We start from the raw sequence: 12,341 nt of genomic DNA, 5'->3' as shown, positions 1-12,341 counted from the left end.
TTTGTGACAGCGCGGAGGGAGCAGCAGCATCTCGTTGGTCCTGCGAGGCGGTGGAAACCGGTCCCACGGCCCCGCTCGGCCTGTGCGAGGGAGGGGGCCGCGCACTGCAATCCGGCTGGGGGCACGGGCCTTTGCAAAGCCTGCCAGGCAACCAGGGCTCTGTTGTTGGGTTGTGCTTCAAAATACCTTTCAAAAGATGTTAGGTTTACGGTTGCATAAATAGTAAATAACCCTAAACGTGATTTGATATGATGCGTGACCACACCTGAAGACACAGAAGGTAAAAGTTCTGACAGAATCGCCTTGGTAAGGGGTGTTGGAGGAGTAGTTGGCTACTTGAAAGCTGTGGTTCACATTCACCAGCAGTTTTATTTCTGGCTCCACATCAAGGGCTGCGTTTGGCTTGTTTACTGTCGGGCGCCTCCTTCGCCAACACGTATGGTTGTGGCACTCCGCAAAGCTGTCACTGCCACGCTGCAAACCAACGCCGCAGTGACGGTCCTTAAAAAAGATTGCCGCATTAATGTTTTATTTGTTCCCAGTTCTGAGTCGCCCTGGGAATACCAAATACTTTGTCCGCGATGAAGAAGAAACCCCAGGGTTGTGCAAGACCCGCAGGTCTCAGTGCTGTTTCTGCTGCCAGCCAGCAGCAAGAAGGGGGGCTCGCGGTTTTGAGTCTTAAAGCTGACGTTGCTTCAGCCTCTCTGTGTATCGCTGATAGGCTGCAAATCAGTGATCAGTTTGGGAGGGTAGACTTAAATTTACATTAAATTTAAAGGAAGGTAAACATTCCTATGGAATTATGGTTGAATCGGAACATATCGGCAGCAGCCAATTCACATCTCTCACTGAAATATTTCCTGATGGAATATCCTAGTGTGGGAACCACTCATTTGATATTTTAGGTACTGTTTTAATAACAGGCACTTGGTGAACAGGGATGCACGTGGAATCGTTTCTTTGTGGCTAAAAGCTTCCTGACTTTAAATGCTTGTGGCTTAACTTTACAGGTGACTTTTTAGAGTTCTGGATATAAATTTGTTCTTTCTAAAATGCATAGTTTGAATGCGCTCTTCTGCTGTTCTTTGCGATGGTTTCTATCGTGCTCTTCTCACACATGATGAATAAGAACAGCCTATTACTACACATGCCTACCAATTTTTGTGGAAAGGCATTTCGGAATAAGGAAGAAAGGCAAATGTGTCTCCGCAGCCAGGAGACTCTTTGGGATTTGGAAACCCAGGTCAGGTGCAAACCTCTTCTCTGCCTGCGCCAGGCCTTTGAATCTGCATTGCCTGAAATCCCTGATGAGTTTTTAATCTATAAGGCAACTTTGTCTTCTGTTTCCCTTCCAAATGGTATTTCATTAAGGCTCAGCCTTAGGCAGGTCCTAAGTTGCCCCTACCTGCAGAATTCCCCAGAGGGCTTGAAATATAAGGATATTCTTCTGCCTGTGACTCCATTCCTATGCTACACACTGAACAACCCTGCAGTTAATAAAAGCAGGCTCTCACTGCCAAATCACTGCCATTAGATACAAGACGTTCCTTGGGGAGTGCTCCCCTATTTCTTTCCACACAATCAAAAAAGGAGAAGCAGCTGCAGTGGAAGATCATTGCAGCTGATGTGGTTCCTTCTATTTACACTGAATAGCAATATATTTTTATTCTTTTAGATGTAGATTTGTTAATATGTCACTTACTAGCAATAAGTCGGGGTATTTGGCTTAGGGTCAAAATACAGACCTCAGTTACGTGATCGTTCCCCTACAAGTATCACATCAAAGATCAGATGAATGATAACAGGCAAGGATGTTTGAAAAGCCTATGTGAAAAGTTTTCATCAAAGATGTGGCTCCTCATCCCTACTACCATATGCCTATAGAAAAATTCAGGCAGGAAAGCACTTCTGAAGGTTATCTGGTGCAACCTCCACCTCAAAGAAGAGTCAACTTCAAAGTTATATATCAAAGCTACTACTAAGATGTGGTTCAAAGTCACTACTGCTGCTTCTGCGTGGCTCTGAAAGTTATGACGAGACTTCCTTTTTGTCAGAGAATACTGTGAATTTTTATCAGCAGCTGTTTTCATTTCCCAAGGTCTAGTTTTAGTAGTGCAAAAATGTGTATTTATTTGTTTTCTTTTGTTAAAAAAGCTACAATATAGGATAGTCACAAGGCAAATCGCATGCAAAGCTGTCTGATTGGGCTTCTAAAATTACAATGCTTATGACAGGAAAGATGGATCTTAGCTTCAGAAAATGGAGATGTTTGAGGTTGTTAATGTGCAAACCCCATTCCAGTTGTACATAGGTGCAATCTTAGGTAGCTGCTGCACTCTCCGTTTGAGACATAGAAGTGGCTCAAAGACGATCCATTTGGTCCCTCCTCCTGTGTGCATGTGTGTGTGTCTCAGCGTGGGAGAGAGGCAGACACCTGAGCTCCTAAAGTAGAGTATTTGTAAAAAAACCTTATTGTTGACAGTTAATTTGTCCTCTCTTATGTGTGTCTGCACCACTTGATGCAATTAAGTTAAGGCATTTAAGGCTGTCAGAAGAAGAAACTAACTCTTATGGCTTGTGCGTGGCAAATATGTTGCCCATGGACTTTGAAACTAGAAACATTGGGAAGAATTGGAAAAAAAAAAGAGGAGGAAACCAATACTCTAATTTTCCCAGGCTGTGAGACAGAGGAGCGATCTCCATACCAGAGAGCTAGAGAGCTGATTGTTTTCAAACGGGTATCACGTGTTTGAAAAGAACAGGTGTATCTGCAAAACACACTTCAGTGGCAAGCTCAGCAGCGCATATATTGAGAATCCAGAGAGACTGGCTAGACTTTATGCAGCAGAGACATACCTCTCTCTACATATATGGAAGAAAATAAAATCTCAGACAATTTGAAAACCTTTGGGGATAACTGAAAAATGGGTGACACGACTGTATGTGGTGTGGAGGACCTGAACCATTTTTGGAGCAGGACAGCCATGAAAGAAATGCACATAAAATTAGTAGCAGAGGATAACTGAGTGCTGAAAAGTTTTTAGGGAGGCTAGAGCATGTCACCCATTTGAAAAGCAGGTGCCTCTGTCGTTAGCAGTAGGCACGATGACACAGTGACAAAACCAAAAGAGAGGTATGATCACCAGTCGGTTGCCTGCACTGAACCTTTCCCTATCATGCACAAACAGGCCAAGACAAAACAGGAGGCAATGAGATAACATGCAAACAAATATGTGATGAAGGCATAGCAAGTTTGCAGCCTACAATGGAGACACAGTTAAAGAAAACACATTAAAAAGGGACTACCTAGAGTAGGGACTACTCAAACTTTCACGTACCATGTGTTAAACAGGTACATTTTCTAGATGAGCAAAATGATCCAGCTCATGCTCTGCACGCAACTGGAGAATAACTTTAACTAGAAAAACCTTGAAGTGATATTACATACACTAGGTTTGGGGGGCTTACCCCAGAATACAGAAAAATAAAAATCTGCAGCTATTTTCACAGGACCAGAAGAAGTACTTGGAAAACGAACAGCTGACCTCAAGCTTAATTGGTCTTCATCTTAAGTCAGAAACACCAGGTAGTACCCTGGTATTAACAGCGACGGCCTCACTGGCATTAGTTGGACGGTATTCATTCACTATAAGGGGAGAAATCAGTGTTAAATTCAGGTACGACAGAAACATCAGAGTCTACAGGACCATGGAATATATGTTTTCAGCAAATAAATTCTGGGATAGAAAGCTTTAAAATCATCATGATGAAAATTTAAATGGTGGAAGACTATGTAAAAATGAGCTAGCATGTATTTCCTAGTCATGTTTTTAGTGCACAGGTTCTCTACCAAAAATCTAATCAAACTCTCCATGACCACAGCGCTACTAGTACATGAGATGATTGCCAGGAAAAGGGTCACAAGCGGAGAAGCACTCTGCTGCATCACATATCAGAGTGTAATTAAAAGGGTGGAAAATACCTGGAAATGAGATTGCTGTGGAGGAAAAAAAGCAAATGCTGATCATCGATCTTCAGCATAAAGCAATCAAGTGAAAGTACTACAGCCTACCCAGCGTGGGTTATGGTGCTTGTATGTTTTCTGTCATGTGCACTAAACACCTAGACTAACACCTAACTAAACAACCGCACAGCAAATTGTTTGCCTTTTGGTATGTCACCTGCACGGAAGATATAGCAGAAGAAGGAGTAGAAATTAATAGAAAGACTAAAAGGAGTCACAGAGCAAGTAAGCTAATCTGACATTAGGAAAAGGAGGCAAAAGGCATAATTCAAATAATGTAAAGTGGTAGAGCAATCAAAAATAGCCTTACAAAATGGACTGAACATTGCCCTAAGGATCATAATCCTCCTTTCTTCTTGGAAAACTTTAAGAAGTAACACTTCAAGTAGCAGATCACTGCTGCTGTAGAAGAGCAGTCTGTATTGAGCATACTGATGCCAGACAAGCAAAATCATACTCAAATGGAATAGGGATCGTGTAGCCCTCTTGTTCTTCCATCAGTAAATGTATGACTGTGCTGTGACATATGAAATATACCAAATCCTTACGGAATGGTCTCCACAAATACCTGACTTTTGCACTGTGGAGGTTTCAGTGCATGACACTAAAGCTAGTAAAGCATGACTTGCAACTGAGAAAAAAGTCAACAGAAAAATCACAGTAGCTTTGGCCACTTGTGCAATTTTATGTATGGGTAAAGAGAAAAAGAAGGTATGAGGCGTGAACGATTTTACAACACTTTTCCAACACTTTGTCTACAGAGAAGCTAGCAGAAGTAGCAAGTGGAAGAGAGACATTGCATCTTAAAAATAGAGGGTGAGGGGAGGACACTTTGCACAAAAGCAAATAGTTTCCTTGACTAGTGGACACATCTGGAGTAAAACAGCAAAGCTGACTGCTGAGAACAGACTGGTGATGAAATGAGGGAAAAGATGTGATTCCAAATAAGATGTTTCATGATTCTGAGAAGACCCTTTGAGATGGTGAGCTTGGCCTGATGCTATGGAAAAGAACTGCCAAGAAATACACTTGAGAGAAGTGAATGAACTAAGAGAAAACTATAGTCTGTCTGTTCGCTCCCTGTCTCACATTTTGTTGCCGCACTAAGCACTCAGGGCATTGGCCAAAAAGATCACTTTTAACACCCAGATTTCAAGACTGCCCCATGCAAAAGAGGGCACTTGTAGCACTGTAAAATATCATTTTCGGGCAAGACGTGCTCTGTGTGCATGGCAGCAATGGCAACCGATGTATTTATACCCAGAGAAGGAAAGGACTATGATATATTTGATTATGTTGTTAGAAAGGAGCCACTGGTATTCACAGTTCTTTATTAGTCATGCATAATGATAGTTGATTTCCTGTTGTTTTAAGAAAAGCAAGGGAATAATTTGGCATACTTTCACCTGCTCACTGTGTGTGGGTGTGTTGAAAAAAAAAAGCATTGAGAACAGCATGTAATTGCTGAGAATGTCTCTTGAGCCTCTCCTACTTAGCACACGCTGTCCTGTGTGGATCTCCTGTGTTGTGAGTGATCCCAAGCAAAAGAGTGCTCTTGCTGTCTGAATTGCCCTCTGCTCCTTTACTCAGCTTCATCTCTGCCAGATATGCTTTGCTCTGATCACAAGTGGCAAAAGCTCATTTGCTAAGGATGCTAGATAATGCAGCAAAGACACTGTTGTGGAAATGGGGTTCACAGGTTTTGGAGTGTGAAATGCCTTCTGGAGAAGGATTATTTTCTTTTGCCCGGGTTTAATACATTAATCGTAAGAGTGACAAGAGAGTGGGCAGAGCTGAAGAACAAACTCAGACTAAGTCAGATGCAGACGCCTTTAGCTAAGGAGGAGAAGGAGCAGGTTTGTCTGAGACCATCCAGCTGAAGTTTTCATTCTCCAAAAGGAAGATGTTGGTTTCCAGGACAACTTCTTTAGCATGCCATTTCTTATCCCACATAACACACAGCACATTGGAAATCCTCTGAGCAATTAAAAAAATCCATCACAGCTAAGCCTGGATCCCAATCACCAGCAAACTCTCTACAGAGAGCATGAAGAGGGAGTTCATGATGCATAAAGCGACTGATCTCATTAGAACTAAAACATTAAAGTATATAGGACCTACCAAAATTAATTTCAAACCTCAGCTCCCAAACTGCAATAAGATTAGATTCATACAATGTCATACAATTAAGATCTCTGTTTCTGATCATCGTGATCTTCTGGGAAGAGAGCTAATGAAATGTTCAGAGAAAATGCTTAAGAGCCATCTTGGCAATAGCTGAACAGGTCAGATATTTTCAAATGCAAATATACTTATGTAAAGACTCAAGACTCAGATTTACTCTAAGGACATAAATATAAAATGCAGTACAGGTATTTGTTGTACAAATTAAAGATTTTGTTTTTATACCTCACTGGACATCAAGAATTTTAAGAAGCAGATTAAAAGAAAAAATATGGTCGGTCATTTTATAGATCTAATTGTAACTTGCTTATGTTTTTCATTATGTCAGTTACATTGCTAAAGTGAATGAGCTCTGATTTGAGATACTGAAACATATTAAGCATGGGTTTGGAAAGTGATAGTGTTCCAAACTGACAGTCTAAATGGACCATATAGAAAGCTATTTTAAGAACAACAGGTATAGTAAACAATATTCTTAATACTACAGTAGAAAGCAAACATGCATCTCTCCTGCTATAAGCTATTGCCATGAACTAAAGAATCTAGAAAATTTTGGAAAATAATCTCTGATGTGAAAATATTCCTCCTTCAAAGAAAAACACAACTGTGTTCCTGGATACATTAGTGTCCAGACCAAAACAATGCCCATCACATACCTAAAATAATGTTTTAATGTTGTCTTTAGAATTAGAAATGAGAAAATTTAGAAAAAGGTTTATTTCTCCTCGTAGCAGCGTCAATAAGAAACCATGTAACACAACAGGATGTGATATGGGTGCCACGTAGCGAGGAACAGGAACTGAAATCTGTATGTCTTATGTTGTTTATTGAATTATTTGATCAAAAATGTTACTACCACTAGGAGCAGATTTGATGAGAACTGTAGTTCCATTTTATTGTAAAAAGCTGTTCTGGCCCTTAAACAACTCAAAAAATTCCCTCCGATACCACTTGCAATAACAAAGTGTAGATACAGCGTAGTGTGGCATACCGGTTTTTGAAAATGTGGTTGTAGGACAGATGAGTGGTTTGGCTGAATTCCCCTAAAAGCCCAGTCTTTTAGGAGATGTAGCGGTCAGGATATTAAGACTGATTCCATAATTGGTATAATACGCTGAACAGCGTTACAATTAGAGGCATGTCATTAGCTGTCAGTCTTCCAATGAGTATGGGTGGGGATCTACCTGCGAATACTGTCTGGTTTTGTGTATGCTGTCATGCCATGAAATGCAGCCGTGGTTGCGCAGCCCTCTTTCTTCTATTCTCACCAGGGCAGGGCTTGCCCCAGAAAGAAAACAAGAAGCAATACCGCATGGCTCATCAACTGACGATCAGCTCTCCAACATCTTCCTTCAGCCCCCAGTGCTGAACTTTCTTGCACCATTGTTTGCATATGTGCAACATTTTGTAACGTTTTAATTCTAGCTCTCCTGACTGCTTTACTTCTTTTTTTTCCTTGCACTTGTCTCTGGCTAATATTGCAATATGGTCTCTTTGTCCTTTTCCGATCGCTGATGTTGGTATGGTGTAATGTAGGCAAGCTTTGGTGGAGCAATGTACGCTGCTATACCAGTTACAGCTCAGATTGAGAGAAGTGACTTTTTATTTCTCAGTTTTTATTTTTCAGCTTATTGATTGCAACTTTATTTTTCCCTTTGAGGTCATCTGATGTACTTCTTAGTAGTGGAGGTTTAGTAGGAAAAAATGAGAGAGAGAAAAAGAAAGAATAAAAAAGAGAGAGATTTGGAAAAGAAGATCTACATCACAGAGAGCTTGTAAGTGCTCCCGTGACGGGTCAAGGCAATAACGTGATCTTTGTCTCGACAAATCTCAGAGATAATTCATCCTGACTTTCATTTCTGAAGGAGAAGTTTTGAAGACTCTTCTCTTTTCTATTAAAAGAAGTTATGATCTGCCATAATTTGATAATATTTAAGATGAGTTTTCGTCTTTAATGACACAGAAGTATTTTTTCCCAGGGTAAAGCAGGATGTGAACTGGCAGGGTGTCAGCTGCTCTGTGGACACTGCCCATTCTCATGCTACTTCCCTGAAATTCTCCGAAAAGCAGTGAAAAGGAGATGAGCTTTGCTATGTGACAACACACTCCCGGGCAATTCTTGTCAAGCAGCTGGTGCACCACAAGTTCATACGTAAGCTTTCTCCAGAGTAACTTTCTCATTTGCCCAAACTGTAGGGGAGCAGTTGCTCTGGTACCCAGGGCCGCGCACTGAGCAGGGACAGGCAAGGGAGCAAGGGCATGGACTTCTGCAGGGGGCTGCACTCTCCAAAAGCTCTCGGAGCCAACATGAGCCCTCAGCGGGCCACCATAGCCACCTCCAGGTATGAGCAGCTCTGAGCCTGGGGACTCTGTCCAAACCTGGTCACGATCTGTACTAGAGCCTGATTCCAGAGGAGACTGGGACTCCACTGTTTTGGGCAACGCAGGAACGTGGGGTACAAGCTCACCAGTAGTAAGAGGCAAAGAGCCGATGTACTAACACTTGGGTGGTCATGCTGCACAGCCAGCACTGCAAAGCAAACTGATCCCTGACTTCGTGACAGCTGAGGGGACCCTGTTCAGGAGAGTGCTGGCTACAGTCCCCCCTGCTCTGCCATCTGGCTCCAGCCCTTCATCTTCCCCAGCCATCAGCACTTCTGGGACCTGACATAACCGCAGCCCCTGGAGCAGTTGGTTTCAGCCACAAGACTCCCTTTGCTGCAAAGAACAAAGAAAACCCCCTGAATTTGCTTTCTGAATATGCTGCACCAGAATGATAAGAAAGCTGGCTGGCCCCCAAGGCTGACATACTTCCCCGCCACCTCCACCCAGGCTCCCTTCAGACACCGTCATTCTGATCCCAAAAGCAGCAGCAGAGGCGACAGCAGCTGGGGGACTCTGGCACATTTGCCCCCATGGGTACCCCACTCATCCCCTGTCTTGTTAGGGGTCTGTATTTGACATGGCGACTTTGCAGAGGCCAAAGGGACCATTAAACCTACTATTTTGACTCCTGTAAGCCACCAGAGTCAAAAGGCCCTGAGGTCTCCAGCAAATGTTTGGCTAGAGCATTGCCTCCAGAAGGCCTCCAGGTTTAACCTACAACCCTCAAGAGAAGCAGATCCACATGCTGTTTTATGTTAGTGGCTGGTTCATTCCCAGAGCTTATCCTTCTTAATCTTAACAACTTCTTCCTCACTTTCCCTTGGCAGTGGCCCAGAATTGCTTCCAGCCATTGGCTTCCCTTCTCATTCCTGTGCTGGAGTGAAGAGCCTTGTTAGACTGGCTGCCTCCTCTCTACTTTCCCTTAGCCAGCCATTTGATAGCCTTTGTGCTGCTGCTCTGAAGTATGTTTCTGCTGCTTGTGAACATTGACCTTTCATTACGTTTCTTGCTCTTCTGCAGTTTGATGAATTATTGACATGACCTAGTGTTCTTCACCTGTACAGCATTGCAACTAATGGTGAAATAGAAACCAAATCCAAAGTCAGTACAATGAAAAAAAAGACTGATAGGCTTTAAAGGTGCAGAATCAGGTCCTTTACCTCTGCTCCGTCAGAAGAGCTACATATCAGACAAATTTTAAGCCTATGAACACTTCTGTCTCTTCTTATCAGGGCATTGAAAATGCTGTCTTCGTTGCACTGATGTTAACAGACTGGATCTTCCCTAAATGTTAAGTGGAAAATGTAAAAAGAAGAACAGAAAGGCAGGCAGGCAGACATACAAAACCCTGGTAAACCCATTTTTAAGACCAGGTGACTCGCATAAATAAACCCAAATTAAGCTCCAAGTTAAACTTTGTAGGAACTGATCTTGTGAGAAGAAAAGAAAGATGGGCTAGAGTTCATCCATCATCTTTACATTTGTACTATGCCTCAGGAAAAAAATCCTGCTACAGTTGTACTTGTGGTGGTTCCCAGTTTTATTATTAAAAAAATGCAAATAATATGCTCTCTTGACCAGCAGATCATTTTTTAAAAGGGTCTTAAGTACATACATTTGAAAAGTTCTTGGCTGAACAGGAAGGTTTTTTTTAAGTGTGCTAGTTCATAACAGTTAATGCTAGCTCTAAGTGGAAACAAGGAAATATTGTCTTTGTAAAGACAAATATTTATGTCATTATTGAAAGCGCTGTGCTGTCATTCAGCCTTTGAGGTCTGGGGTTGCTGGGAGACAACTTGCACCAGATGATTTAAGATCCTATTCTGAATAGTTAAGAGATTACAGGCTAGTTTTCTACAGGGCTTGTTAAGAGTTATTTCTCCCTAGTGTGAATGAGGAGTTGTGATCCCTTTTATTCTCCTCTTTAAGTATGTCTATATTAGCAGAATCTGTCTAAGTCTGCCATTCTGCAACAAATAGGATTAACATACTGACTGCTCCCGCTATACCTCAGCTGGGGTGCAGAAATGTGCATTCCGCTTTCCCCACATGTGCGTGTTTGTATGTGCGTATGTGTCTGGCATGCAGTGAGACTGCAAGTAAAGGACTGCTGATGTGTGTACAGCTGTGTCCCTCGTCCGTCCTCCCTCTCAAAACCTTGGGAGTTTTGTTAGGAGAAAAAAGCTGCTAAGCGATGTTTGGACCTTCTGACCGACTGTTTTAGGGACTGACATATCTCCTCTCAGCAGTGGTTGTTTCCCTTATTCCAGTCAGTTCTACTTCATTTCCGAAAGTAGGACAGCTAGGGGTTTGTGCTGTTGCACATCTCCCTGAAGAGTCCTTGTGTTTGTTTAGGGTCTGTTGCTAGAATTTCGCGTATTTTGGCTGTGGGAGAGAAGACAACAGATGGTTGAGGAGTTCCTGGGAGAAGTTTGCCAAGCAACTTGTCTGTAAACTAAAGGAAAGGTTGGGGTTGTTTTTCTTGCCCTAGTGGTTTTCACCCCCACTCAGGGTATAACATATCATCCTTGGTTGAAAGGAGCATTGTCCTTACAGCTCGTAAGAATGCTCTAGAGAAAGTGTTGGGTCTTTTTAAATTTTTATTTATTTTTGTTTTCAAATTGACCAGGTAGTGCCTTGATTATATTTTAGGGGAGGGAAGGAATCCCAGTTCTCCTGCATGTTGCTCATACGTCTATGCAGCAGATGCAATCCACATTGTGCTCTGCTTTCAGAGTACCAGGACTATGGCAAGGGAAATGCACATATATATGCATGCGTGCATGAGGCCAGCATGGATCCACAAGAAAGGTAAGATGACATTTTGTTAAAATGCTGTATCTTTCCTGTGACTATTCACTTTGTGAGAACTTCCACCTATGAGCATAGGAGGTTAGAAAAGAAAGCGGTGGGAATGAAAACCACAGGAATACATTGGCAACACAACACACGTCACTGAGGCAACTCAAAATTCAGTAGACGTTTATCTCTTTCTTTGTTCTTTGCATGCCATACAGAGATTTTCAGTCAGATTTTAATCTGCTGGAATAAAAAGCATGAGAGGATATGCAGTAGAAGCGTCCAGTTTCCCTATTCGCGCTAATTTTACCATCCGAACACCTGTTTTTCCACCTGGGGCCATGCAAGGTTTTCCTGGAATCACAGTTGGAAGGGTCTCAGTCGAGCATGCATGCATAACGACTTCCTCTGTCCGCGCTCACACGTGTATGGGTTCTTCGCTGCGACTCGCATGTACTGCCCATGCCTGTCCACCCACACAACCACAAAAGCAGAAGAGGCTGTGAAAACACTGACGAAAATGGTGTAGTAACTACTCTGTGACACAATGGAAAATGTTGTGCAGAATATTGCGCTCTTCTAAATAAGTACAGCTGCTAGTTGCAAGGATCTGTGAAAGCGTCCGAGTGCCCAAGTCATTCATTGTAGGACTGATGGACAGCATCCGTTCTTAATGGAAATGTTGCTAGCTACGTCAGCAGTGGAAATCGTTGAAGAGTATTTGGGATATTTCTGTCCCTGAAAGTTCTGCTATTTAGACTACAGTATAAGATATATATCTGACATGTATTACAAGTGTTTGTAACTTTACTACCTCCTTGGGATTAATCAAGGCATTACTCTCTTTGTTTCTATGTAAGACTCTGTGCCAGTAAGTTTTTTTTCCAGCCAACTACAAACTTCAGTAAGTTGTCTGGACTGTTTATATCCCCATGGGTCCTGAATGTCT

General features: G+C 42.3%; 1 protein-coding gene across 1 annotated transcript in view; it reads right to left on the bottom strand.

Moving 5' to 3' along the window:
• Positions 1-12,341, bottom strand: part of ICOSLG (inducible T-cell co-stimulator ligand) — a 166,414-nt gene that overhangs the window by 12,857 nt on the left and 141,216 nt on the right. Inside the window, exon 2 of the mRNA XM_009330645.1 lies at positions 266-501. Within this exon, the coding sequence (XP_009328920.1) occupies positions 266-501 (236 nt within the window). The remainder of the gene's footprint in view (positions 1-265; positions 502-12,341) is intronic.

The sequence above is a fragment of the Pygoscelis adeliae genome, unplaced genomic scaffold, assembly GCF_000699105.1.
Source record: "Pygoscelis adeliae isolate BGI_AS28 unplaced genomic scaffold, ASM69910v1 Scaffold548, whole genome shotgun sequence".
Taxonomy (NCBI): Eukaryota; Metazoa; Chordata; class Aves; order Sphenisciformes; family Spheniscidae; genus Pygoscelis; species Pygoscelis adeliae.
The sequence above is the reverse complement of the archived record's forward strand: the minus strand, read 5'-3'. Positions and strand labels throughout refer to the sequence as shown.